This window comes from Sminthopsis crassicaudata, chromosome 3 (assembly GCF_048593235.1).
Source record: "Sminthopsis crassicaudata isolate SCR6 chromosome 3, ASM4859323v1, whole genome shotgun sequence".
In the NCBI taxonomy this organism is placed as follows: Eukaryota; Metazoa; Chordata; class Mammalia; order Dasyuromorphia; family Dasyuridae; genus Sminthopsis; species Sminthopsis crassicaudata.
In genome coordinates, this window is record NC_133619.1 from 363,083,897 (window position 1) to 363,109,623 (window position 25,727).

General features: G+C 38.1%; 1 protein-coding gene across 1 annotated transcript; it reads left to right on the forward strand.

Moving 5' to 3' along the window:
• The first annotated feature begins 2,863 nt into the window (after positions 1 to 2,863).
• On the forward strand, positions 2,864 to 6,170 carry LOC141562150 (homeodomain-interacting protein kinase 1-like). The gene is given in 4 exon segments (XM_074302172.1): positions 2,864 to 4,571; positions 4,638 to 4,923; positions 5,414 to 5,631; positions 5,634 to 6,170. Coding segments are annotated over 4 exon segments (2,484 nt in total). The 3' UTR covers positions 5,906 to 6,170.
• Positions 6,171 to 25,727: the final 19,557 nt, after the last annotated feature.

Consider the following 25,727-nt stretch of genomic DNA (forward strand, 5'->3'; position numbering starts at 1 on the left):
ATTGTTTGAGGGGGAAAAAGAAAAAGGGACACTGCTACTCTGAAGATCCTTAGGGAAAATCTTCAACCCCGCCTCAAATGAGGGACACTGCCCCAAATCTTTTTTAAAATGAATTTAATTTTTAACTGTTTGAGGGGGAAAAATGATGTGGGTTAAGATTCCTTTCTAATTCCCAGCAACCATGAATGCCAATGGGAGATATCCAGGCTTTCCCAGCCCCCACTGGATCTGAGCTAACTTGGGCTGTCCCAGCACCCACTCTAATGATCTGCTCAGGTTTCCCAACCCCCACCCCCAACATAAAAACTTTCTTATCTAAAAGCCCATTCAATTCTATTCAAATTCTAACCTTGACCAAAACCAGCCAGGTGACAATTTGGGACTTCACCCATGGGCCCTTTTTCAAAATTACCAAAATCCCCCATTATAAAAAGAGGGAAACTGGAGCCCATTCTTTGCAGGAGCCCCAAACATAGCATACTCCGGCTATGCCAAGAATTCGTGTCTTCCCGATGCCAACCATTGCCTTGGTGTCTTTCTACCTATAACCTTACTTGCAAACCGCCAAATAAACTTCTATTATTAATCTAGGTTTTCGGGTCTTTAAATTTCTTTCCAGAGGACTCTTACACTGCTACTAGACATCATTTAACTCTGTATCCTTGCACCGAACCCAAAGGGGTTGCAGGAGGGCTCGATTTGACACCCTGTATCCCGAAGCTGCCAGTAGACTTCAATTAACCCTAATTTTATCTAGGTGCCCCTTGTCTAACCTTCATCAGTTTGACCATGATATTCTGCTCTCTCCAGCAATCTGAATAGGGAATAATTTTCCATGCAAACAACTCTAGATGATTTTCTCCTTCACCAATTGGGATCTAAAATAGAGAATAAAGGAGAAAAGCCACAATCCCAAAATCAAAATTGGTTATAAATATAATAGTAAAATAGTTTCTTTCAATAGGAAGGAAATAAAGGGCCAAAATATTAAGGATTTTAAAGTGAAAACAAAATTATATGTTTTGTCCTGAAGGTAATAAGGACTCATGACAATTGAATGAATAGGATAATGACCTGGTCATTCTTGTGTTTTAGAAAGATCACTTTGATAGCTGAGTGGGAGATGCACTGGTAGGAGGAGAAACTTGAGACAAGTTCAACCGAGGCTATTGTAAAGTCTAACCATAGAGTTGATGAGTGCCTTGCATCAGGGGGGTAGCAGTCTTGAAGGATGGAAGAGGATTTACTTGGAAATGTTGCCAATGTGGAAATTGATAGGATCTTAGGAATAGATTGGATATGGATAGGGAGAAAGTTAAAGAGTGAAGAGTTGAAGCTACCACTGGGGAAGCATGATAGAATTGTATTACTCTTATTAGTTAATAGTGAAATTAGAATCAGACAAAGTTTGGCGAGAAAAAATAGAATAATAGCAAGAATGAACCTTAAAGATCATTTAGTCCAGGAGTTCTTAACCTGGTGTCCATAATTATGCTTTTAAAAGACAATTTGATTTCAATACACTTGATCACCTTTGTAACCCTATTTATTTTATTTTATGCATTTGAAAACATGACTCATACACCGGGTTTATAGACTTCAACAGATTTTCACAGAAGTTTATGACATAGAAAGGGTGAGAATCCTCTCTCTATCTAGTCCAACTCTTTTTTTTCATAGATGAGGAAAGAGAAAAGTCACTTGGATAAGGTCATACCATTAATAAGTGTCAGAGGAATGACTTGGATCCATTAAGGGGACTAAGCAGAGTACCTTACACTTTGTGGGTATTCAGTAAAAACTAAATAGAATTGAATATAAACCGAAGAGTCACTTGCAAATGGGATAGGAGCAGAGAACTACAAGGCCTAGCTGAACTAAAGAGAACAACAAATGAAAGTTTTAAGACATTTTAAAGTTAAGAGACCCAACTTTGTGCCATGACTAAATGGAAAAGGTTCAATCCTTAGCTAGTTAATGAATCAGAAAAAAGAATACCAACTGTAATTCCTGAGGGAAGGACATGAAGAGCTAGATAAAACCACTGTGGATAGAGTTTGGGTAAAAAAAAAAAAAAAAAAAAAAGTATCTGTCTAAAAAAACCCCAAGAATTAAAAGCTCCAGTATGGAAAAGAAAAATAAAGATTTTTAAAAGAGAAAATATAATGAAGTACATATGAAAACATATAAAGTAGTATTAAATCATACTTCTATAACTCTTTAGATTACAAAGTACCTGTGTTTCCACAACTCTGTTGTTAGGAGTATTACTAGGTGCTAACTCGGTTGTCTGGTACTTAACAATTCTCTAGCTCTGTGAATTCAGAGTTTACCCTTTTAAAGGAATTCACACCTTTAAAGGAGTACACATCTTTGAAGGAATTCACACCTTTACAGTAGTTTGCTCATTGGTTCTGTAAGGAGTTGTCACAATCTCCTGGATTCTCTGGGAAGATATAAGGAGCCAACATTGAATGGGAAAGTCAGTCTGCATTGGGTCAAGGAGAAGATCTGGACTTGAATTCCTGGCTGTGTTTTGGGATTATTGATCTGAAACTAAAATTAAGGCTGGCTGTAGAAGGTCCACAAGAGATCTTCTCCCCAGGAACCATTAAAATTAGGTGAAAATAGAACACGAGAATAGATGAAGATTTTCTCTAAATCATTTTTGATTGGAGAAATATAAAACAAAAGAGATTTCAGATGTCATATGACACCAAGAAGACTGGCTAAAATGACAGAGAGAGAGAAGAGAGAGAGAGAAGAGACAGAAGAGACAGAGAGAGAGAGAGAGCACAAGTACGAGTGTGTGCTAGAAACCTCCAAAATTTTCCCAGTTAAAATGGACAAAAGGTATGGGAACATGAAAAAGATGCTGGACATAATTCACTGGTGGGGCATGCCCTCACAGTGGCAGGTTTTCTCCCCCGTGTCAGTCTCATCGAGTGCCTTCTGCAGTGCAAAGGAACGGAAAATAGACCCTTCTGGCTGGGATGTTCCAGGACAGAGCAGAAACAAAAAGTATTCTACCTACAGCAAGAACCTCTCAGCCACACAGGGGCAAGCCAACTCCTCTCACCAGGTGACAAGTTTCACGGGTGGTGCTGCCACCTCATTCTTCCAGAGCAGTCAGACCCTCACTCACAGAGGCAATGTTTCTTGGCTGGAGCCTTATCAAAAATGTGGATTGAAGAGAAAAAGTGAGGAGGTGGACAACAATGGTAACATGCAAATCACAGAAGAACATCCTCCTCTCATGCAGCAGATCGGGACTGTGGTGGGTGCCGCTGCCACGACCACCACCATGACCACCAAGACCAGCAGTTCCAGCAGAGAAGGGGATTACCAGCTGGTCCACCATGAAATCCTTTACTCCATGACCAACAGTTACCAAGTCCTAGAGTTCTTGGGCCAGGGGACATTTGGGCAGGTGGCCAAGTGCTGGAAGCGGAGTACCAAGGAAATTGTTGCCATTAAGATCTTGAAAAACCATCCTGCCTATGCCCGACAGAGCCAGATTGAAGTGAACATCCTTTCCTGCCTAAACAGGGAGAATGCTGATGAATGCAATTTTGTCCGTTTTTATGAGTGCTTCCAGCACCAGAATCACACCTGCCTGGTGTTTGAGATGCTGGAACAGAACCTGTATGATTTCCTAAAGCAGAACAAGTTTCGTCCACTGCAGCTCAAGTACATCCGGCCCATCCTACAGCAGGTGTCCACAGCTCTGAGGAAGCTCAAGAACCTTGGCCTGATCCACACCGACCTAAAGCCAGAAAACATCATGCTGGTGGATCCTGTGCAGCAGCCATACCGCGTCAAGGTCATTGACTTTGGCTCTGCCAGGCATGTATCCAAAGCTGTGTGCTCCTCCTACATACAGACACGCTACTACAGGTCTCCTGAAATCATTCTTGGACTGCCCTTTGGGGAGGCTATTGATATGTGGTCCTTGGGCTGTGTGATAGCAGAGTTGTTTCTGGGCTGGCCTCTCTATCCCGGGGCTTCAGAATATGAGCAGATTTGTTACATTTCACAAACACAAGGCCTCCCAGCAGAATACCTTCTGAGTGCAGGAACAAAAACAAGCATGTTTTTCAACAGAGATCCTCGTTTGGGTTACCCACTGTGGAGACTAAAGACGCCAGAGGAACATGAATGGGAAACAGGAATCAAATCAAGTGAAACCCGCAAGTACATATTCAGCTGTTTAGATGACATGGCCCAGGTGAATAGGTCCACAGACTTAGAGGGAACAGATATGTTGGCAGAAAAAGCAGATAGAAGAGAGTTCATTGATTTGTTGAAGAAGATGCTGACAATTGATGAAGATAAGAGAGCTACTCCATGGAAAACCCTCAACCACCCATTTGTGACAATGACTCATCTTTTGGATTTCCCACACAGCAATCATGTTTTGTCATGCTTTCAGAATATGGAGATCTGCCAAAGGACAGGGCACATGGATGATCCAGTGGAACAGATCAAGAGCCCGTTTGCTACTCATGTTGCCCCCACCAAAAGCACAAATCTAACCATGACCTTCAGCAACCAGCTCAATCCCGGGCACAGTCTTGCCAGTGTTTTAGCATCCAGTTCTACTGCAGCAGCAGCTACACACTCTCTGCCTGATTCAGATGTCCCCCTGCTGAATTACCCGTCTGCCCTGTATCCATCATGGGAAGCACCTGTGGCAGGAGTTGCCCAGCAGAGTGTCTCCTTGCAGCCTGGAACTACTGCCATTTGCACTCAGACTAATCCATTCCGGCAGACTTTCGTCATGCGTTCCCCTGCTTTTCAAACTGGACTCCAGGCATCTGCTCAGCATTCTGGATTCCCTGGGAGGATGGAGAATGCCGTGCCAATGGTAACCCAGGCGCCTGCTGCTCATCCATTACAGATCCAATCAGGAGTCCTCACCCAGGGAAGCTGTACATCACTAATGGCAGCAACTCTCCATCCTCAAGCAGCCACCAGCTTCAGTAGTACATGGATGTTTGGAAAGGTTATTATGGTGATGATTGCTAGTATACTAATTTCTAAGCCTATTCAAATTGTAAACCAGTGGCTGCTGAATAAGGTAAGGCATGTGCTGATGAGGATGCTTAGTGATAAAATGATGAATCCATAGGAGACATCAGTATGGGAAGAGTGTGACCCAACATTTTTGGGGTATGGACCGGATAGCTTATTTAGCTGACCTTACTATGATATGGTGTAATGGGAGCACAAATGGTAATTTTTTAATACAGGTTCAATTCCTATTATTCTAGAAATGAGGGGCCTTGAACCCCTATTTTTTATTCTGTCAAGATAATGCCTTTGTCAGATATATTTCATAGCATGCTGTGCCTTTTACTCTGAGCTTTGCAGCTGGCCGGCCAGAGCTGGTTGAACACACTGCTGCTGTACTGCAGGCCTGACCTGGAGGAACCCAGAAGATCCTCTTATCTCCAACTTGGCAGCAGTTATCTAGGGTTGCTCTACACAGTTCTGTTCAGCCTACTGTGGTCATGCCCGAGGCCATGGGGTATGGCCAGCAGCTGGGGGACTGGAGGAATGGACACTCACATGGCAGCCAGTACAGTAGCCTTATGCAGTATCCCTTTCTGCTGAAGAACCACGTGGATCTGGCACTGCTCATCCACTCAATATTGGAGTAGATCACGTTGCCAGGCAGCAACAGTCAAGTGCCCTCTCCTCCAAGAAGAACAAGCAGCCGGCCCCAGCTCAGGCCAAAACTGTCTCTACATTGGATGTCTTACCTACTCAAGTCTACTCATTGATTGGGAGCAGCCCACTCTGTACCAATTCTTCCTATCATCCCCTGGTTCCTGTGCAATCTCAGCCTCAGCCTATCATCATCCCACCTAGTAATAATCCTAACACTTTAAGAGGCAAATAGGGAACATTCATTTATGTGCTTTCTGTTATTGTGTGCTTGCATTTCATTTTCTTTCTCAGATTTTTTTTTCCTTCTTGTTCCTATTTTCTTGTACAGCAAGATGAGTGTATAAATATGTATACAGATATTGGATTTAACATATATTTTAACGTACTTAAGAATATTTAATGTATTGGACTACCTGTCATTTAGGAAAGGGGTTGAGGGGAAGGAAGGGAAAATTTGCAGCAAAAGGTTTTGTAAGGGTCAATGTTGAAAAATTATGGATGCAATTTTTTTTTTTAATAAAAAGCTTTAATTAAAAAGAAATAAAGAAGTTACCTACACTACAAAAAGAGCTAGCACAATGTAATCCCTCTTATTTTATACAGGAAGCTGAAGAGGATGAAGGTGATGTGGGTTAAGATTCCTTTCTAATTCCTAGCCCCCATTAATCCCAATGGGAGATATCCGGGCTCTCCCAGAACCCATGGTATCTGAGCTAACTTGGACTGTCTAAGACCTCATTCTCCTCAGGTTTCCCCAACCCCCTAACCCCAGCACACACACTTCCTTATCTAAAAACCCATTGAATTCTGTTCAAATTCTAATCCTGGCTGAAACCAGCCAGGAGCCCACCTTAAGACTCCACCCATAGGCCCCTTTCAAGATTACCAAAAGCCCTCCTCCCAATTATAAAAAAGGACAAAACTGGAGACCACTCTTTTCAGGAGCCCCAAATATAGCATACTCAGACTATGTCAAGGGTTCATGCCCGGCCATGGCCAGCCCTGGCCCTGGAGTCTTTCTACCTTTAACCTTACTTGCAAACCCCTAAATAAACCTCTTTTATCAACCTATGTTTTTGGGTATGTAAATTCTTTTACAGAGAATTTCGCACAATATACTTCAGGTGATAATATCTGTGTTCCTCCTTTCCTCTCCCTCTATCTCTAAAACATAGTGTGCACCCAGACCAAGTCTGGGCTGCAAGCAAAATACTCCCGTGGATATTACTTGCATTTCAAGCAAAAAGTCCTCTTTTTGTCACATTTATTTTTAGGGACAGCAGGACCAAGGAATGCAGAACTCTGGACAAGAAAAATGCTTCCAGAGACAAAAGATGGAAGGTTTCTGTTTCTCCAAAATCTCCTGATTTGTAGGAAACAGAAAATCAGGCCTTCAGACTTAATCAAGCAGATAGTGGTTCAGCTAATAGAGTAAATATCTAAATATGTCAAATACTGATAAATGTCATCAGCTCAGGTTAAGTAAATATGGCTACAGCTGGCCAAGGCTCAAGTAAATATGGGCATGCTCATTTTATACAGGTCATAGGGGAACCATAGAAATAATGAAAAAGAATTCAAATCCGCTTGTAAGTTCTTTTTCTCGCTCTATTCCCCACAACTCCCCTCTTGTAATATCTAAATCATTTTATCATATTTCTATGAAGAACTTACACACTGCTCCAAATCAGTTAACATATCTATACATAGCTTATCAAGTTCACCAACAAGATCATCCCTCTGAAATGTATTCCAGCCTTTTCTCTGAAGGATCATCATTTTAAAAGCATCTTCTGTATGCAATATTTTGATAGGGACCATTGAACTATTCTGGTTACTAATGTAATTATACAAGATAGATATAGTGACAGTAAGATAAAACCACTGATTGCAATAGGTTCATACCATAAAAATTGCTTCCACCAACTGTCTTGGAACCAGGTATCACAGAACCGATTGGCATTTGGCAGACATAAAAATGCAAAGATAAATTAACAAAGATGACAATCTAGGGAAACTGAGGCACAATATTACACACTCTCCTTCTGAAGATTTGAGTTATTGAATTACCTCCCCTAGATACATGGGAGGACTCTCAGCACCATAATTTTAGGCAACCCAATGTGAAGCAAATAAATCAAAAATAAAACTAGAAAATGCAAGAACTTATGATGAGGGCAAATGTCTTCCTGACACCCCCAGAGTTATCAGCAATACAAAGGCCCTCATCTCAGAGAGAGAATCCAGTTTGAGATGGACAGTACACTGTGTTAGGTGCCTACAGTCATTTGTGCCCTTAACTCAGCTTCTGCTTATATAGGGGCTCGAAACAGTCATGCTGCCAATTCGGGGGGCACCACGATCCAGGGGAGAAGGGTGAGGCTTGGAGTGACTACAACCAGTTCCCACCCAGAGTGACAGACATGGCTGCCAGTAGAATCCAGATTTCTGACCAGAGCTATCAGAGCATGCACAGTTAGACTGTGAAGGCAGGCAAAGCCTGAATTTTAGAGGCTTGATCTCAAAACTGCAAAGTTATTGACAATGCTGATAATACCAATTAAGAAACTTGGGTTAATGAGGTCATTATACACTTCAACAACAATACTCTATGAGGATGTATTCTGATGGAGGTGGATATCTTCAACAAAGAGAAGATCTAACTCAGATCCAAATCATCAATGATGGACAGAATCAGCTACACTCAGAGAAGAAACACTGGGAAATGAGTGTAAACTGTTTGCAATTTTTGTTTTTTCTTCCCAGGTTATTTTTACCCCCTGAATTCAATTCTTCCTGTGCAACAACAACAAGAACAACAAAAATTCAGTTCTTCACACATATTGTAGCTAGGATATACTATAACACATTTAACATGTATGGGAATGCCTGCCATCTAAAGGAGGGGGTGGAGGGAAGCAGGGGAAAATTCGGAACAGAAGGGAGTACAAGGGATAATGTTGTAAAAAAATTACCCATGCATGTATAGTGTCAAAAAATTTTTATAATTATAAAACTAATTTAAAAAAAAACTGAACTTACAGAGCTTGAGACTGCCAGTCCCAAGACAGGTGTCTCTATCTTGGAGATTTCCTAAAAACAAAATAGTCCCAAAAGTTGAGTCTGCCAGGGCAATGCCACAGAATTAGGGGTTGCAAAGATAAAACAGTAAAAACAAAAAAAGATTGCTTAAGGACTTCCAGTTTAGGGTGAACTGGTGATATAGTGGGTGGAGCAGCAGTATCAAAGGCAAAGTGAACAGAAAACTAAGGATTCCCACTCTTTTAGATATTTTGAGAAAAATCCACCAGTTTCCCTAGTTCCCTATCTCCTTTTTTTCCCCTCATGGAATGCAATCATCCAAAAACAAAGTAAAATAGTCAAATAACCATCCCACATATAAATCCCAAGAGTGAATTAAAGTTCCTATACATAACAGACTTATACAGGAGGAGTTTCCTAAAATTAAAAAAAAAAATCCCTCAAACAATTACATGTTCTGAAGTGAACATAGATATTATAAACACAATATAACTTCCTTAACAGCAACAGTTACCAATTTTAACAATTTCCCATCCCAAATCTTAAAAACACAGTAATACAGTTGTAATTTTAAACAATAATTCATCAACCACTTTCCCACTTCCCCCATATCAATCCAAATTACAGAAGGAGCATGGGCAATGGTCTCAATCTTAGCAACCTCAGGCTGAGAAAATGTCAAAGACCCTTAAACCATGCTGGGGTGTGGCTCTGGTGTCAATCCAAATTTCAGATGGGCTAATCCTTATCTCAGAAGAGGTTCAATAATCTGTAATTTGACTAAAATCTAGAACAACAAAAAACCAAATCTAACAACGTTAGAACAGTCTGAGATAGAAAGACTTGATTTACCAGACTGCTGCCAAATGTGAAGAGCCAGGAGCCGAGTTGGCTTCACAAGGCAGGCAAACGGCTGTCAGCTATATTCCCAATAAATAAAACAACAATTAGGTTTCACAGACTACTGTTAATTGTCCTCTTATCATTTATTAACTATTCTTCTAAACATAGAAATCAGTCACAGGAAAAAAAATAAATGCGATAACAAAATTATACCATCACATAAGCAGTTAAAACTCAAACTTCAGCACATCGGAGAGTGGAGCTTTAAAACTCCCAAATAATATTAATTACAAGCCCAAAGAATTTTATCTCCAAAGTTGCAGATAAATCCCAAACATTTATTTACCATGACCTTGTATCACTAATAGTAAGAAACTTATCCCAGAACATTCACACAATTCTCAACAGACCTAAGTAGATGTTGAATCATTAATAAGTTGAATATTATACCAATTATTATGCTTTTGAAATACCCAATACACAGAAAAATCCCAAACTACATATTCTTCACATCAAATACATTTTCAAAAGGACAAAGGCAAAAACTATTATTCTTGGAGTCCTGTTTTAGATAATTGGCATCAATATAGTTAATTAAAACTTCTTATTTTCAGATAAAAGAATCTGAAAAGTTCTTGAAAACATCAATTAAACTTTTTGAAATAATCCTTTCAAACTACAAGTCACATTTCTGATCATATTCTTTAATATTCATAACCATTATGAATCTAAAGAAACAAATATCCAATCAATTAAAATCTTGTAAGATCAGCCTGCCCCTTTAAATCACGTTTGTTTTCTTCAGCCAAATGCAGCTGCAGCTTCCCAGTGCTGCTTTCCCCGTGCAAAAACACACCCCATCTCACAGCCTTCTCTCTGTGACTACTCTTATCCAAACAGTTCCTTCTTTTTCCCCCTGATTTCTTCTTGAAATCATTTGCATCTACTAATCAATCCTTTTTAAGTCACCTTCATTCTCCTGTCCCATTTTTCTGTAACTCTTCTGACTAGATGTTCCATTTCAACCAATGAATATCTTTTGTAAATCAATTTCTCTTGTCTCTTGACTTTAAATCACCTTGTTTTAAACTTAAAAACGTACTTTAAATTTCAAGATTCACAATTAATTTTGAACTCAATTTCATAAAACTTATAATATAGTTTACAAATTACCCAATAATTCTGGAAAGCAACATACCATTTAAGTAGGGATATACAAACACGACCTCACCCCCACCCCCAAGGTAAGCTACTGGTATTTTATTTAATAAACTATATTTCACTTTGAAGTCCAACCAAATAATAAAAAAAGTTTTTCTCTTCAGTTTTATAGGCCACAATATTCAAACAATTTTATCTTCTTTATAAATCTAACGTTTGCAAGGCAATAGCAAAATTATTTCTCCCAATTTCAAAATTATGGTACCTCTTTAAAATATAATTTCCCAAAACTCTTAATCAAATGTTGCAGACAAACAATTACCCAGTTTAGCCTTGTTAAACTTTCTGTTCTCTAATTCCATGAAAGCAAACTTTCTAATAATGATTTTTTATTTTTTCTCCTGGCACAAGTTTTAGAAACATGCCTAGTTTTTCCACAGGTCCAACAGGTCAGAGATACCCCATGTTCAGCTATTTACCCCTCTTACTCTATTTTTATTCTCCCTTCAAATATCTACAATTTCTTATTTCCAATCTTAAGTTTCCAATCTTAACACACACACCAATTTAAAATTATTTTAAAATCCACCAGTACTTTAGTTTGTAAAATTTCCTAAAATCTACCTAGATATTCCATTCAAACTTCTATTCTTTAGTAAGCCAGGAAAGAGTTAAGCATCAATTTTTGCATTACCTTGAACATTTTTTTCCCTCTGCTGAACTCTGATAATAACTCCTTGTTTACAGGAGTGATAACCACTGTCCTTCTATTTTCTCAAAACTTTCCAAACTTTCAATTTATGTTTTCATTTTTCCCCATCTTTCCCCCTCCCTGCAAAGTTGCTTCCAGAGGCAGAGGGAGTGAAAAAGAAAAAAAAAAAAGATTTTCTTTTCTTGAGAAGCCCAAAACTAGTTCCCAAATTACCGATATATTCTGAGTTACTCTGAAAGAATTACTATATCCAGTTCCCACAATTCAGTCTGATAGTTTGCTAAGCCTGTAACACAGAGGCCGAATTCTTATCTCTTATGAGCTTGCTCACTTTTAACACAGAACAAAAGCAATGCAAAGCAGACATAGATACACAGACAAAGGCAAACTCTATTTTCACCTTTTACATACAGATTTAAGTATGATAAACCCAAATAGTCCTGGGATATACATCCTCCCAATTTTTTTCCCTCTTATATTTGGGAAGTTCGTTCCAGTCTGGAATTTCCTAGCTAATGTCCTTATACAAATTGTTGGACTGCTTCTATACCACCTGGACCTGGTCCAGGTGTTAGCTGAGGCACTATGTTATCCTCCACCTAGGTAAAGGTCCTTTTTTACCCTCATTCTCCAGCACCCACCCGAGAGCCTCCTCAGGAAAAGTCCTTTATTGTTGGGGTCAACAGCAGTCCACACCAAAAACAAATTTAGGAGAGCTAATCCCTCAGGGTCTCCCTTGACCCAGCCAATAGACCTCCAGACTTCCCAAAAGCTTTACCTTGAGAACACGTGTTTCTTTTCAGGCTGCAATGCTGGCCATCAGGACTCTACTTCTTTCAGTCTTCAATTCTGCATTCCACTGAGTATCCTGGCCCCTGGTCAGTTGTCTAAGGGCGGTGGGAGGCTGCTCACCCAGAACCAGGGACCATGGAGAAAACTACTCTGTGGGCACCTGTCCCTGTTCAGGGTGTACATAGCCATCTCCCCCAAAGGCCCCATCCTGGACGAGCTCCCATCTGTGAGGGATGTAGAAGACCCTTACCCAACATGACTACTCAGAGATCACTCAGTAGAATGCAGAAAAGTTGTTTATTGAAAACCTCCTGGGGATGAGCTGTCCCATTGAGAGATGAGAAATAGAAAGCTCGAAATAGGAGGGCTAAAGAAGTAGTAAAGATACATAGCTTTTATACAAGAAATTACATCACAAGTAAAAGAGCATTGAGAAGGGAAGGGGAAGACAGCTAATGGTTCTTACTATTTGGAGAGACTGGAATGGAAGGTTTCTGTTTCCTCAAAATCTCCTCATTTCTAGGAAACAGAAAATCAGGCTTTCAGGCTTAATCAAGCAGATAGTGGTCCAGCTAATAGACTAAATATCAATATATGTCAAATACTGAAAAATGTCATCAGCTCAGGTTAAATAAATATGGCTACAGCTGGGCAAGGCTCAAGTAAATAGGGGCCTGCTCATAGTATACAGCTCATAAGTGAAACATAGAAATAATGAAAATAAAATACAGACAAAAATTCACATATTCTTGTAAGTTCTTCACCTTATCTCTCTCTATTCCCGATGGGAGGAAGTTTCTCTTCTTCACCCCTCCCCCCCACCACATGGCCATTCTGAGGACCCCACCATTCTCGGAGGTCCAAGGCCACCAGGCTCTCTGTTCTGTTCTGGGGGAGAAATCTGTGTTGAGCCCCTCTCCAACTCCACTGTGTTCAGGCTGAATCCAGCAGGAGAAAGGTTACAGGATTGGTGTCAGTTGCAGATATGTCTCTACCCGGCTACTGCTCCCTGAACAAAGGTAGGAGTTATCCGCCCTCAAGTTCCAGGGTGAGCCCTTCTCATCCGGGAAGCATTGGGTAAGTTAACAGCTCTTTCTCACTAGAGTGATAGCCACTGTCCTTCTATTTTCTCAAAACTTTCCAAACTTTCAATCTATGTTTTCATTTCCCCCCCATCTTTCCTCTTTCCTGCAAAGCTGTTTCCAAAGGCAGAGGGAAACAAAAAGAAAAAAAGATTTTGTTTTCTTGAGAAGCCCAAAACTAGTTCCCAAATTACAGATATATTCTGAGTTACTCTGAAAGAATTACTATTTCCAATTCCCACAATTCAGCCTGATATTTTGCTAAGCCTGTAACACAGAGGCCGAATTCTTATCACTTATGAGCTTGTTAACTTTTAACCCAGAACAAAAGCAATGCAAAGCAGAAATAGATACACAGAGAAGGCAAACTTTTTCTTTTTATTAATTTTATAAATATAAATTTTTAAATTTTATTTATTTATAATCTTTTTGACAGTATATATGCATGAGTAATTTTTTTTATAATATTATCCCTTGTATTCATTTTTTCAAATTTTCCCCTCCCTCCTTCTACTCCCTCCCCTTGATGACATTTTACATGTGTTGCAATAGAATCTAGATACAATATATGTGTGTAAATACCATTTTCTTGTTGCACATTAAGTATTAGATTCCAAAGGTATAAGTAACCTGAGTAGATAGACAGTAGTGCTAACAATTTACATTCACTTCCCAGTGTTCCTTCTCTGTGTGTAGTTATTTCTGTCCATCATTGATCAACTGGAAGTGAGTTGGATCTTCTTTATGTTGAATATATCCACTTCCATCAGAATACATCTTCATACAACATTTAAGTGTACAGCAATCTTCTGGTTCTATTCATTTCACTCAGCATCAATTGATGTAATTCTCTCCAAACCTCTCTGTATTCATGCTGTTGGTCATTTCTTACAGAGAAATAATATTCCATAACCTTCATATACCATAATTTACCCAACCATTCTCCAATTGATGGACATCCATTCATCTTTCAGTTTCTAGCCACTACGAAAAGAGCTGCCACAAACATTTTGGCACATACGGGTACCTTTCCCCTCTTTAGTATTTCTTTGGGATATAAGCCCAATAGCAGCAATGCTGGATCAAAGGGTATGCACAGTTTGATAACTTTTTGGGCATAGTTCCAAATTGCTCTCCAGAATGGCTGGATTCTTTCACAACTCCACCAACAATGCATTAGTGTCCCAGTTTTCCCACATCCCTTCCAACATTCATCATTATGTGTTCCTGTCATCTTAGCCATTCTGACAGGTGTGTAGTGGTACCTCAGAGTTGTCTTAATTTGCATTTCTCTGATCAGTAGTGATTTGGAACACTTACATGAGTGGACATAATTTCAATTTCATCATCTAAGAATTGTCTGTTCATATCCTTTGACCATTTCTCAATTGGAGAATGGTTTGATTTCTTATAAATTAGGGTCAGTTCTCTATATATTTTGGAAATGAGACCTTTATCAGAACCTTTAACTTTAAAAATATTTTCCCAATTTGTTACTTTCCTTCTAATCTTATTTGCATTAGTATTGTTTGTACAGAAACTTTTTAGTTTGATGTAATCACAATCTTCTATTTTGTGATCAATAATGATCTCTAGTTCTCCTCTGGTCATAAATTCCTTCCTCCTCCACAGCTCTGAGAGGTAGAATATACTCTGTTCCTCTAATCTATTTTTGATCTCATTCTTTATGCCTAAATCATGGACCCATTTTGATCTTATCTTGGTATATGGTGTTAAGTGTGGATCCATATCGAAAATCTGCCATACTATTTTCCAGTTTGACCAACAGTTTTTTCTAAATAATGAATTTTTATTCCTAATGTTGGTATCTTTGGGTTTGTCAAAGACTAGGTTGCTATAGATGTACCCTTTTTTGTCCTTTGTATCTAATCTGTTCCATTGATCGACCAGCCTATTTCTTAGCCAATACCAAATGGTTTTGGTGACTGCTGCTATATAATATAGCTTTAGATCAGGTACACCTAGACTACCTTCATATGACTTTTTTCCCATTAGTTCCCTTGCAATTCTGAATTATTTTTAATAGCTTTTTTAGCAGAGTCTTTGGGGTTCTCTAAGTATATCATCATGTCATCTTCAAAGAGTGATAGTTTGATTTCCTCATTTCCTACTCTAATTCCTTGAATCTCTTTCTCGACTCTTATTGCCAAAGCTAGCATTTCTAGTACTATATTGAATAGTAATGGTGATAGTGGGCAAACTTGTTTCACTCCTGATCTTACTGGGAAAGGTTCCAGTTTATTTCTATTGCATATTATCCTTACTAACTTTCTCTAGGAAAAGTTAAGAGAATTGCAAGAAGAAATAGACAGTAAAACTATAATAGTGGGAGATCTCAACCTCGCACTCTCAGATTTAGACAAATCAAACCACAAAACAAATAAGAAAGAAATTTAAAAAGTAAATAGAACATTAGAAAAACTAGGTATGATAGACCTTTGGAAAAAACTGAATGGCAGTAGAAAGGAATATACTTTCTTCTCAGTAGTTCATGGATCCTATACAAAAATTGACCATATATTAGGACATAAAGGTCTCAAGATTAAATGTAGGAAGGCAGAAATAATAAATGCCTTCTTCTCAGATCACAATGCAATAAAAGCTACATTACAAAAGTAAGAAGTTAGGGGTAAATAGACCAAAAAGTAATCGGAAACTGAATAATCTCATCTTAAATAATAACTGGGTGAAACAGCAAATTATAGAAACAATTAAAAATTTCATCCAAGATAATGACAATGATGAGACATCATACCAAAATCTGTGGGATGCAGCTAAAGTGGTAATAAGGGGAAGTTTTTAGAGGCCTATTTGAACAAAATAGAGAAAGAGAAGATTAACAAATTGTGCCTGCAACTTAAAAAGCTAGAAAAAGACCAAATTAAAAACCCCCAACCAAAAATCAAACTTGAAATACAAAAATTAAAAGGAGAAATCAATAATATTGAAAGGAAAAAAAACTATTGAATTAATAAATAAAACCAAGAGTTGGTTTTATGAAAAAGCCAATAAAATAGATAAGCCTTTGGTAAATATGATCAGAAAAAGGAAAGAGGAAAATCAAATTGTTAGTGTTACAAATGAAAAGGGGGATCTTTCCACCAATGAAGAGGAAATTAGAGAAATAATAAGGAATTATTTTGCCCAACTTTATGCCAATAAATTTGATAACTTAAGTGAAATGGATGACTTTCTCCAAAAATATAGGCTTCCTAGATTAACAGAGGAGGAGATAAATTGCTTACATAGTCCTATTTCAGAAAAAGAAATAGAACAAGCTATTAATCAACTCCCCAGGAAAAAATCCCCAGACCCAGATGGATTTACATGTGAATTCTACCAAACATTTAAAGAACAATTAGCCCCAGTGTTATATAAACTATTTGAAAAAATAGGGGATGAAGGAGTCCTACAAAACTCCTTTTATGACACAGACATGGTACTGATACCTAAACCAGGTAGATTGAAAACTGAGAAAGAAAATTATAGACCAATTTCCTTAATGAATATTGATGCTAAAATCTTAAATAAGATATTAGCAAAAAGACTTCAGAAAATCATCCCCAGGATAATACACTATGATCAAGTAGGATTCATACTAGGACTGCAGGGCTGGTTTAATATTAGGAAAACTATTAGTATAATTGACCATATTAATAATCAAATTAGTAAAAACCATATGATCATGTCAATAGATGTAGAAAAAGCATTTGATATAATCCAACATCCATTGCTACTAAAAACGCTTGAGAGCATAGGAATAAATGGACTATTCCTTAAAATAATAAGCAGTATATATTTACTACTGTCAGTAAGAGTAATATGCAATAGAAATTTTTTTGACAGTACATATCAATGAGTAATTTTTTTTATAACATTATATACCTTGTATTCATTTTTTCCAAATTTTCCCCTCCCTCCCTCTACTCTCTCCCCTTGATAACAGGCAATTTAATATATATTATATATGTTACAGTATAACCTAGATACAATATATGTGTGTAAATCCAATTTTCTTGTTGCACGTTAAGAATTGGATTCCGAAGGTATAAGTAACCTGGCTAAAAAGACAGTATTGCTAACAGTTTACATTCAATTCCCAGTGTTCTCTTGCTGGGTGTAGTTGTTTCTGTCCATCATTGATCAACTGGAAGTGAGTTGGATCTTCTTTATGTTCAAGATATCCACTTCCATCAGAATATCTCTTCATACAGTATTGTTGTTGAAGTGTATAGTGATCTTCTGGTTCTGCTCATTTCACTCAGCATCAGTTCATGTAAGTCTCTCCAAACCTCTCTGTATTCATCATGCTGGTCATTTCTTACAGAGCAATAATATTCCATAACCTTCATATACCATAATTTACCCAATCATTCTCCAATTGACGGACATCCATACAGTTCCAGTTTCTAGCGAGTATGAAAAGAGCTGCCACAAACATCTTGGCACATTCAGGTCCCTTTCCCCTCTTTGGTATTTCTTCAGGATATAAGCCCAGTAGTAGCACTGCTGGATCAAAGGGTATGCACAGTTTAATAATTATTTGGACATAGTTCCAAACTGCTCTCCAGAATGGCTGGATTCTTTCACAACTCCACAAACAATGCATTACTGTCCCAGTTGTCCCACAGACCCTCCAACATTCATCATTATTTGTCCCTGTCATCTTAGACATTCTAACAGGTGTGTAGTGCTATCTCAGAGTTGTCTTTATTTGCATTTCTCTGATCAGAAGTGATTTGCCACTCTTTTATGAGTGGATATAGTTTCAATTTCATCATCTGAGAATTGTCTGTTCATATCTTTTCACCATTTAACAATTGGAGAATGGTTTGATTTCTTATAAATTAGGGTCTGTTCTCTATACATTTTGGAAATGAGCCCTTGATCAGAACCTTTAACTTTAAAAATATTTTCCCAATTTGTTACTTCCCTTCTAATCTTGTTTGCATTAATCTTGTTTGTACAGAAACTTTTTATTTTGATGTAATCAAAATCTTCTTTTTTGTGATCAGTAATGATCTCTAGTTCTCCTCTGGTAATAAATTCCTTAGTCCTCCACAGGTTTTTCTAATCTATTTATGGTCTCATTCTCTATGTCTAAATCATGGACCCATTTTGGTCTTCTCTTGGTGTATGGTAAGTGTGTATCCATATCTAATTTCGGCCAGACTAATTTCCAGTTTTCACAACAGTTTTTTCCAAATAATGAGTTTTTATTCCAAATATTGGTGTCTTTGGATTTGTCAAACACTAGATTGCTATAGTGGTACCCGTTTTTGTCCTTTTTACCTAATCTGGTCCACTGATCGACTAGTCTATTTCTTAGGAAGTACCAAATGGTTTTGGTGATTGTTGCTTCATAATATAGCTTTAAATCAGGTACACCTAGACCACCTTAATCTGACTTTTCTTTCATTAATTCCCTTGAACTTCTCAACTTCTTCCATATGAATTTTGTTGTTATTTTTTTCTATGTCATTAAAATAGTTTCTTTGGAGTCTGATTGGTATAGCACCAAGTAAATAGATTAGTTTGTGGTGTATTATATTTGCTCAGCCTATCCATGAGCACTTAATGTCTTTCCATTTATTTAAATCTCACTTTATTTTTGTGGCAAGCATTTTGTAATTTTGCTCATATAATTCCTGACTGTTCTTTGGTAGATGGATTCCCAAATATTTTATACTCTCCACAGTTGTTTTGAGTGGAATTTCTCTTTGTATCTCTTGCTATTGGATTTTGTTGGAGATGTATAAAAATGCTGAGGATTTATGTGGATTTTTTTTGTATCCTGCAACTTTGCTAAAGATCTGAATTATTTCTAATAGCTTTTTATTCAAAACTCTGGAGTTCTCTAAGTGTACCATTATATCATCTGCAAAGACTGATAGTTTGATTTCCTCATTACCTACTCTAATTCCTTGAATCTTTCTCGACTTATTGCCGAAGCTAGCATCTCTAATACAATATTAAATAGTGATGGTGACAGTGGGCAACCTTGTTTCACTCCTGATCTTCCTGGGAAAGGTTGTAGTTTATCCTCATTACATACAATGTTTACTGATGTTTTTAAATATATGCTCCTGACTATTTTAAGGAATAATCCATTTATTCCTACACTCTCAAGGGTTTTTAGTAGGAATGCATGTTGGATTTTATCAAATGCTTTTTCTGCATCTAATGAGATGATCATATGGTTATTGTTACTTTAATTTTTAATATGGTCAATTATACTTATGATTTTCCTAAATGCATAAAAGCAAAAAAATAGGCTTACAAAGGAGATCACCTGTCTTGAATTATAATAATCAAAATGTCCTTTGAAAACAAATTTATGCACCCCAGGTTAAGAACTCCTGGACTAAATGATCTCTGAGGTTCATTATAGCTCTCAAGTATTGGAATTTTGTAAGGGTATGTCCAGGAAAGACTATTTCCAGGTAAAGACACTCTTTGTCTCAGTTATATTTCCCACAGGGCTTTGACACAAGCAGCTTCTACCATTCTAAAAGTAAGCTCCTTAAGGACAGGAACAGAACAGGAATTATCCCCTCAAGGAACTTATTGCCTAATAAAGGTGATACCACCAGATGGAAACTAACATGGAAAATATTATGGAATGTAGAATAAATGCATAAAATGGACTTAGAGACAGAAGTCAAGTCATTATCTTACTATCTCATTTTACACATAAGGAAACTAAGGCACAGAGAGGCTAAATCACAGAATCCATGGGCTTGTGGGAACTCCTAACAGAACTAATGAGCAAACTCCTTTACAGGTGTAAATTCCGAGTTCAATGTGTTAGACAATTGTTAAGTACCAGACAAACCATTTAGTACCTAGTAATACTCCTACCAATAGAGTTGTGGAAACAAAATCTGAAGAGTTATAGAAATATGATCTAACAATAATTTAGATATTTTCATAGGTATTTCATTATATTTCCTATTTTAAAAATCTTTATTTTTCTTTTGTATCCTGAAGCTTTTATTTCTTGGTCTTCTTTACACAGATCCTTTTTGTTGCCCAAACTCTATCCCCAGTGGTTTTATCTAGCCCTTTATACCCTTTCCTCAGGAATCACTTTTGGTATTCTTTATTCTGATTCATTAACTAGCTAGGGAATCAAAATTTTCCAGTTAGTCTAGCACAAAGTTGGGTCTCTTGACTTTAAAATATTTTAAAACTTTTCAATTAGGCCTTGTGGTTCTCTGCTCCTATCCCATTTGCAAATGCCACCTTGGTTTATATTCAATTAAATTTAGCTTTTACTGAATACCTACAAAGTATAAGGTACTATGCTTATTCCCCTTGATGGATTCAAGTCATTTCTCTGACAGTTATTATTTGTATGACCTTATCGGAGTGACTTTTCTTTTTCCTCTTCTATGAAACAAAAGACTTGAACTAGATAGAGCAGGGATTCAAACCCTTTTTATGTCATTAACTTGTTTGAAAATCTGGTGAAGTCTATAAACTCAGTCTTTGAATCTTGTTTTCAAATGCATAAAATAAAACAAATAGGGTTACTTATAAAGGAGATCAAGTTTATTGAAATATAATTATCAAAATGGCTTTTTAAAACAAATTTTAAAAACCCCAGGTTAAGAACTCCTGAGGTTCATTCTAGCTCTCAAATATTGGAATTTTGTAAGGGTGTGTCCAGCTAAGACTATTTCCAGGTAAAGACACTGTTTCTCTGAACTATGTTTCCCACAAGGCTTTGAGACAAGCAACTTCTACCATTCTAAAAGTAAGCTCCTTAAGGACAGGAACAGAACGGGAATTATGCCCTCAAGGAACTTACTGCCTAATAAAGGTCATACATCCAGATGGAAACTAACCTGGAAAATATTATAGAATATAGGATAAATGCATAAAATGGACTTAGAGACAGAAGTCAAGTCATTATCTTACTACCTCATTTTACACATAAGGAAACTAAGGCACAGAGAGGCTAAATCACAGAGACACACAGTATCTCAGGGTAAGGGGTAGAGAAGGGAACAAATATTTGATGAGCATCTACTTTTGGGCAGGTAGTGTGCTAAGTGCTTCACAACTATTTTCTCCTTTGATTTGAGGCAAAATTTGAGTTCAGGCCCTCCTGGATATAGTTAGTATCCAGGGTTAAGGAAAGGAACAATATTGGTTAAGCACCTACTATGTGCCAGGCACTGTATGAAGTGTTTTACAATGTTGTCTCATGTGATCTGAGGTAAATCAGAATCCAGCCCTCCCTGTCTGCAGTACAGTGATCTGCTATACCCTATACTCAGTCCTCTCTGGTAGATGTAGTTTCTTAGCTCAATACTCTCATTACTTAAGGACAAATTTCTTTATTAAAGGCTGAGCTCAAGGATTTATCTTCATCCCCAATTTTTCTTCTATCCTTAATATGCTTTCTGAATTTTTGATTCTACCAACCCTCTCCAGCTACATTGACATTACAATGGCCACCTAACATGTTTTTCTACCACTGCCTACTTTCTCGAATTTATCCTTCATATCATGTTAGTAGATTCTTATTTATGTCAGTCTTCTGATCGAAAAATCTTCCACCACGTGGCATTTCATCCCAAGTAAAATTTCACTTCTAGACACATCCTTAACTTTTCCCTTTCCTTGCCTTTGCCCCAGCTACAAGACTATAAATTTCATGAAGACCAAATCATTTTTTATAAAGTTTTACCTAAAATGTATATATGTCGGGGCAACTAGGTGGCACAGTGGATAGAGCACCAGCCCTGAATTCAAATCTGGTCTCAGACACTTAAAGCTTTCTAGCTGTGCAACCCTGGGCAAGTCATTTAATCCCAGTCTCAGGAAAAATAAAATAAAATAAAATGTCTATATCTCTCCATATCTAGCATAGTGCTCTACATACAGTAGGTGCTTAATGTGTGCTTGCTGGGTAAAATGAATAAACAAATTAACATTTCCAGATCTAGTATTTGTTCACATGAACATTGCTTCCACAGAACTACAGCAGCCCACCAGGCCCTGGGCCACTTGTTCAGGCTAGTAGAGCTAAGGCAAGACTGGTGCCTCATGGGCCTGGAAAGGTGATCAGTGCTCAAGGATGATCCAAATCTGGCAATTAAGAAAAGACTCCTGATTGGAAGAACATCCATCTGAGCAGGCAAGGAAGAGCTCAAGTACTTAGTATTGTTGGGGATCCCAGGCTTATGGTGTTTGAGGAAAGGCTCAAGTCTAGTGAAATAATTCACTCTTACTTCTGAGGCAAAGAAATAGGAGAGTTTTTTTCTTAAAAATCACAAAGAAATCGAGGCTCTTAGCAGACAGGAGCTCCCAAGAAGGGATTAGGAGTTTTTCCAGGTGCTTCAACCAGAGTACTTAGCTTTATGATTAGAATTCAGGCCTTGGGGGCTATGGAAATAAAAGGGAAGTTTGGGTTTGAATAGGCTTCAGTTCAACTCTATACAAAGTTTGATGAGTGGTACTTAACAGGTATAGAAAGTTTAATTAGTAGTAGTTAACATTACCTCAGCTCTAGAGAAAGTTTGGTTAGTGTCAGCTGAACTCTATAGAAAGTTTAATTAGTGGGGGATGTTTCTAGAGGGAGAAGGAATCTGGGTGGAGCAGGAAGACAGAGTGCGAGGCCATTGACTTCTAGGAACTAGGAGTCTCTAGTGTCAGTATTAGGTTTTTTTCTTTGCCTCTGTCAGCCAGTGGTCCTGTTTTTAGTAGTTTTACTGGGGTCCAGATCTTTAAAAAAAAATAACAACTACAAAGTGTAACATTTGAACCTAAGGAATGTGACCCCCAAGTATGCTTTTACAAGACATCATCCTTTTTACACTGCCATTGAATTCTCTATCATACTGCTGTCCATCCCCCAAAAGATGCCCAGATGATAGAAGAGTGAGTTATAATCCTTTAGAGAGTCATCACATCACTCATCATCACATGCCTTACCTTATTCAGCAGCCACTGGTTTGCAGCTTGAATAGGTTTAAAAATTAATATACTAGCAATCATCCCCATAATAACCTTTCCAAACATCCATGTACTAGTGAAGCTGGTGGCTACATGAGGATGGAGAGTTGCTACCATTAGTGGTGGACAGCTTTCCTGGGTGAGGACTCCTGACTGGATCTGTAATGGCTGAACAGCAGGTGCCTTGGGAACCATTGGCACAGCATTCTCCATCCTCACAGGGAATCTAAAATGCTTTGCATGTGACTGGAGTTCAGTTTGAAAAACAGATGGCACACGATGAAAGGCTGCTGGAATGGATCAGTCTGAGTGCAAATAGGAGTAGTTCCAGGATGCAAGGAGACATTCTGCTGGGCAACTCCTCCAACAGGTGCTGCCCATGATGGATACAGAACAGATTGGTAGTTTCGCAAGGGGACATCAGTATTAGCTAGAGTGAGTGTAGCTGATTCTATCCACCACTGATCAGTTGGATCTGAGTTAAACCTTCTTTTTGTTGAAGATATCCACTTCCATCAGAATACATCCTCATACAGTATTGTTGTTGAAGTGTATAATGATCTCCTGGTTCTTCTCATTTCACTCAGCATCAGCTCATGTAAGTCTCTCCAAGCCTCTCTGTATTCATTCTGCTCATCATTTCTTACAGAACAATAATATTCCATAACATTCATATACCATAATTTACCCAACCATTCTCCAATTGATGGGCATCCATTCATTTTCCAGTTTCAAGCCACTACAAAAAAGGCTGCCACAAACATTTTGGCACATACAGGTCCCTTTCCCTTCTTTAGTATTTCTTTGGCATATAAGCCCAGTAGTAGCACTGCTGGATCCAAGGGTATGGACATTTTGATAACTTTTGGGGAATAATTCCACATTGCTCTCCAGAATGGTTGGCCTCCACTCATAAGGCCAGATAGTCCACATGACCAACAGGTATTTGAGACGCCCCACTGATGGCAGCTCGGTAAAGTCCATCTGTACACTTTTGCAAGGCCTGATATCAGGAGGCCTTCCTCCTTTTTGGACTTGTCATTGGGCTGCCCTATTCAGCCTGACAAACAGGACACCCGCTGACCAGTTGCCTGCTCTTGGGTACAATCCTAGTGCCTCCAACTTAGTCAACACTAAGTCACGCAGGTCTTGGACACCCCAGTGACTGCCTTGAGGTAAATATTGGAGTTCACGTCTCATATCTGCTGTGGTCAGTACTTCTCTGCCATCAGGGAGGAACCAGTGCCCTTCTTTATCCTCCTCAGCACCAAGGCTTTGGATTTCCTGCTTCTCTCTTGGGGTAAAGGAAGTTGAAAGCATTTGAGGCAGAAATGCCAGAATTAGCAGCATCATCTTCTCCATACTTACTGATTCTTCTTCTCCAGCCTGGTTCACCTCCTCATCCACAAAGCAGTCTCCTCTTGTCCCAAATGAATCTCCTCTTTGGTGCCCCTGCACATGAATCACTGCAACGTTCTTAGGTAACATAAGATTAGTCAAAATTTCAGTGACCAATGCCCTGTGTGCCAATTCCTTATCTTTTCTGTTTCCAATCTTTCCCTCAAGTAATTTACAGGATCTAACTTCTTTTTCCCTTCACTTATACAATGACTTAAATATTTTACCTCACATTTCACAAATTGCAATTTGTCTTAAGGAATTCTCAGTCCCTGTGCTCCTAAATAATTTAACAAACTGATAGTGACTTGGACAAGGTCACTCTTTTTCCTCCCTGCCACAAGATCTCCATATTGTAAGACTTTTAACAATAAGAAATTTATCCCAGAATGTTTACACAATTCTTATATACCCAAGTAGATGTTCCCTAAATTGAATATTATATCAATCATTTGGCTTTAAAAAATAAAATACCTGTTGATCAGTGGCATAGGTTAGGTTCACAGGGCAAGATAGTGAATAAAAATAGCAATCTAATCTTTGACAAACCCAAAGATCCCAAATTTTTGGATAAGAATTCATTATTTGACAAAAACTGCTGGGAAAACTGGAAATTAGTATGGCAGAAACTAGGCATGGACTCACATTTAACACCACATACTAAGATTAGATCAAAATGGGTCCAAGATTTAGGCATAAAGAACGAAATCATAAATAAATTGGAGGAACATGGGATGGTTTACCTCTCAGACTTGTGGAGGAGGAAGGAGTTTGTGTCCAAGGGAGAACTAGAGACCATTATTGATCACAAAATAGATCATTTTGATTACACCAAATTTAAAAGTTTCTGCACAAACAAAACTAATGCAAACAAGATTAGAAGGGAAGTAACAAATTGGGAAAAATTTTTTACAGTTAACGGTTCTGATAAAGGCCTCATCTCCAAAATATACAGAGGATTGACTTTAATTTATAAGAAATCAAGCCATTCTCCAATTGATAAATGGTCAAAGGATATTAACAGACAATTTTCAGAT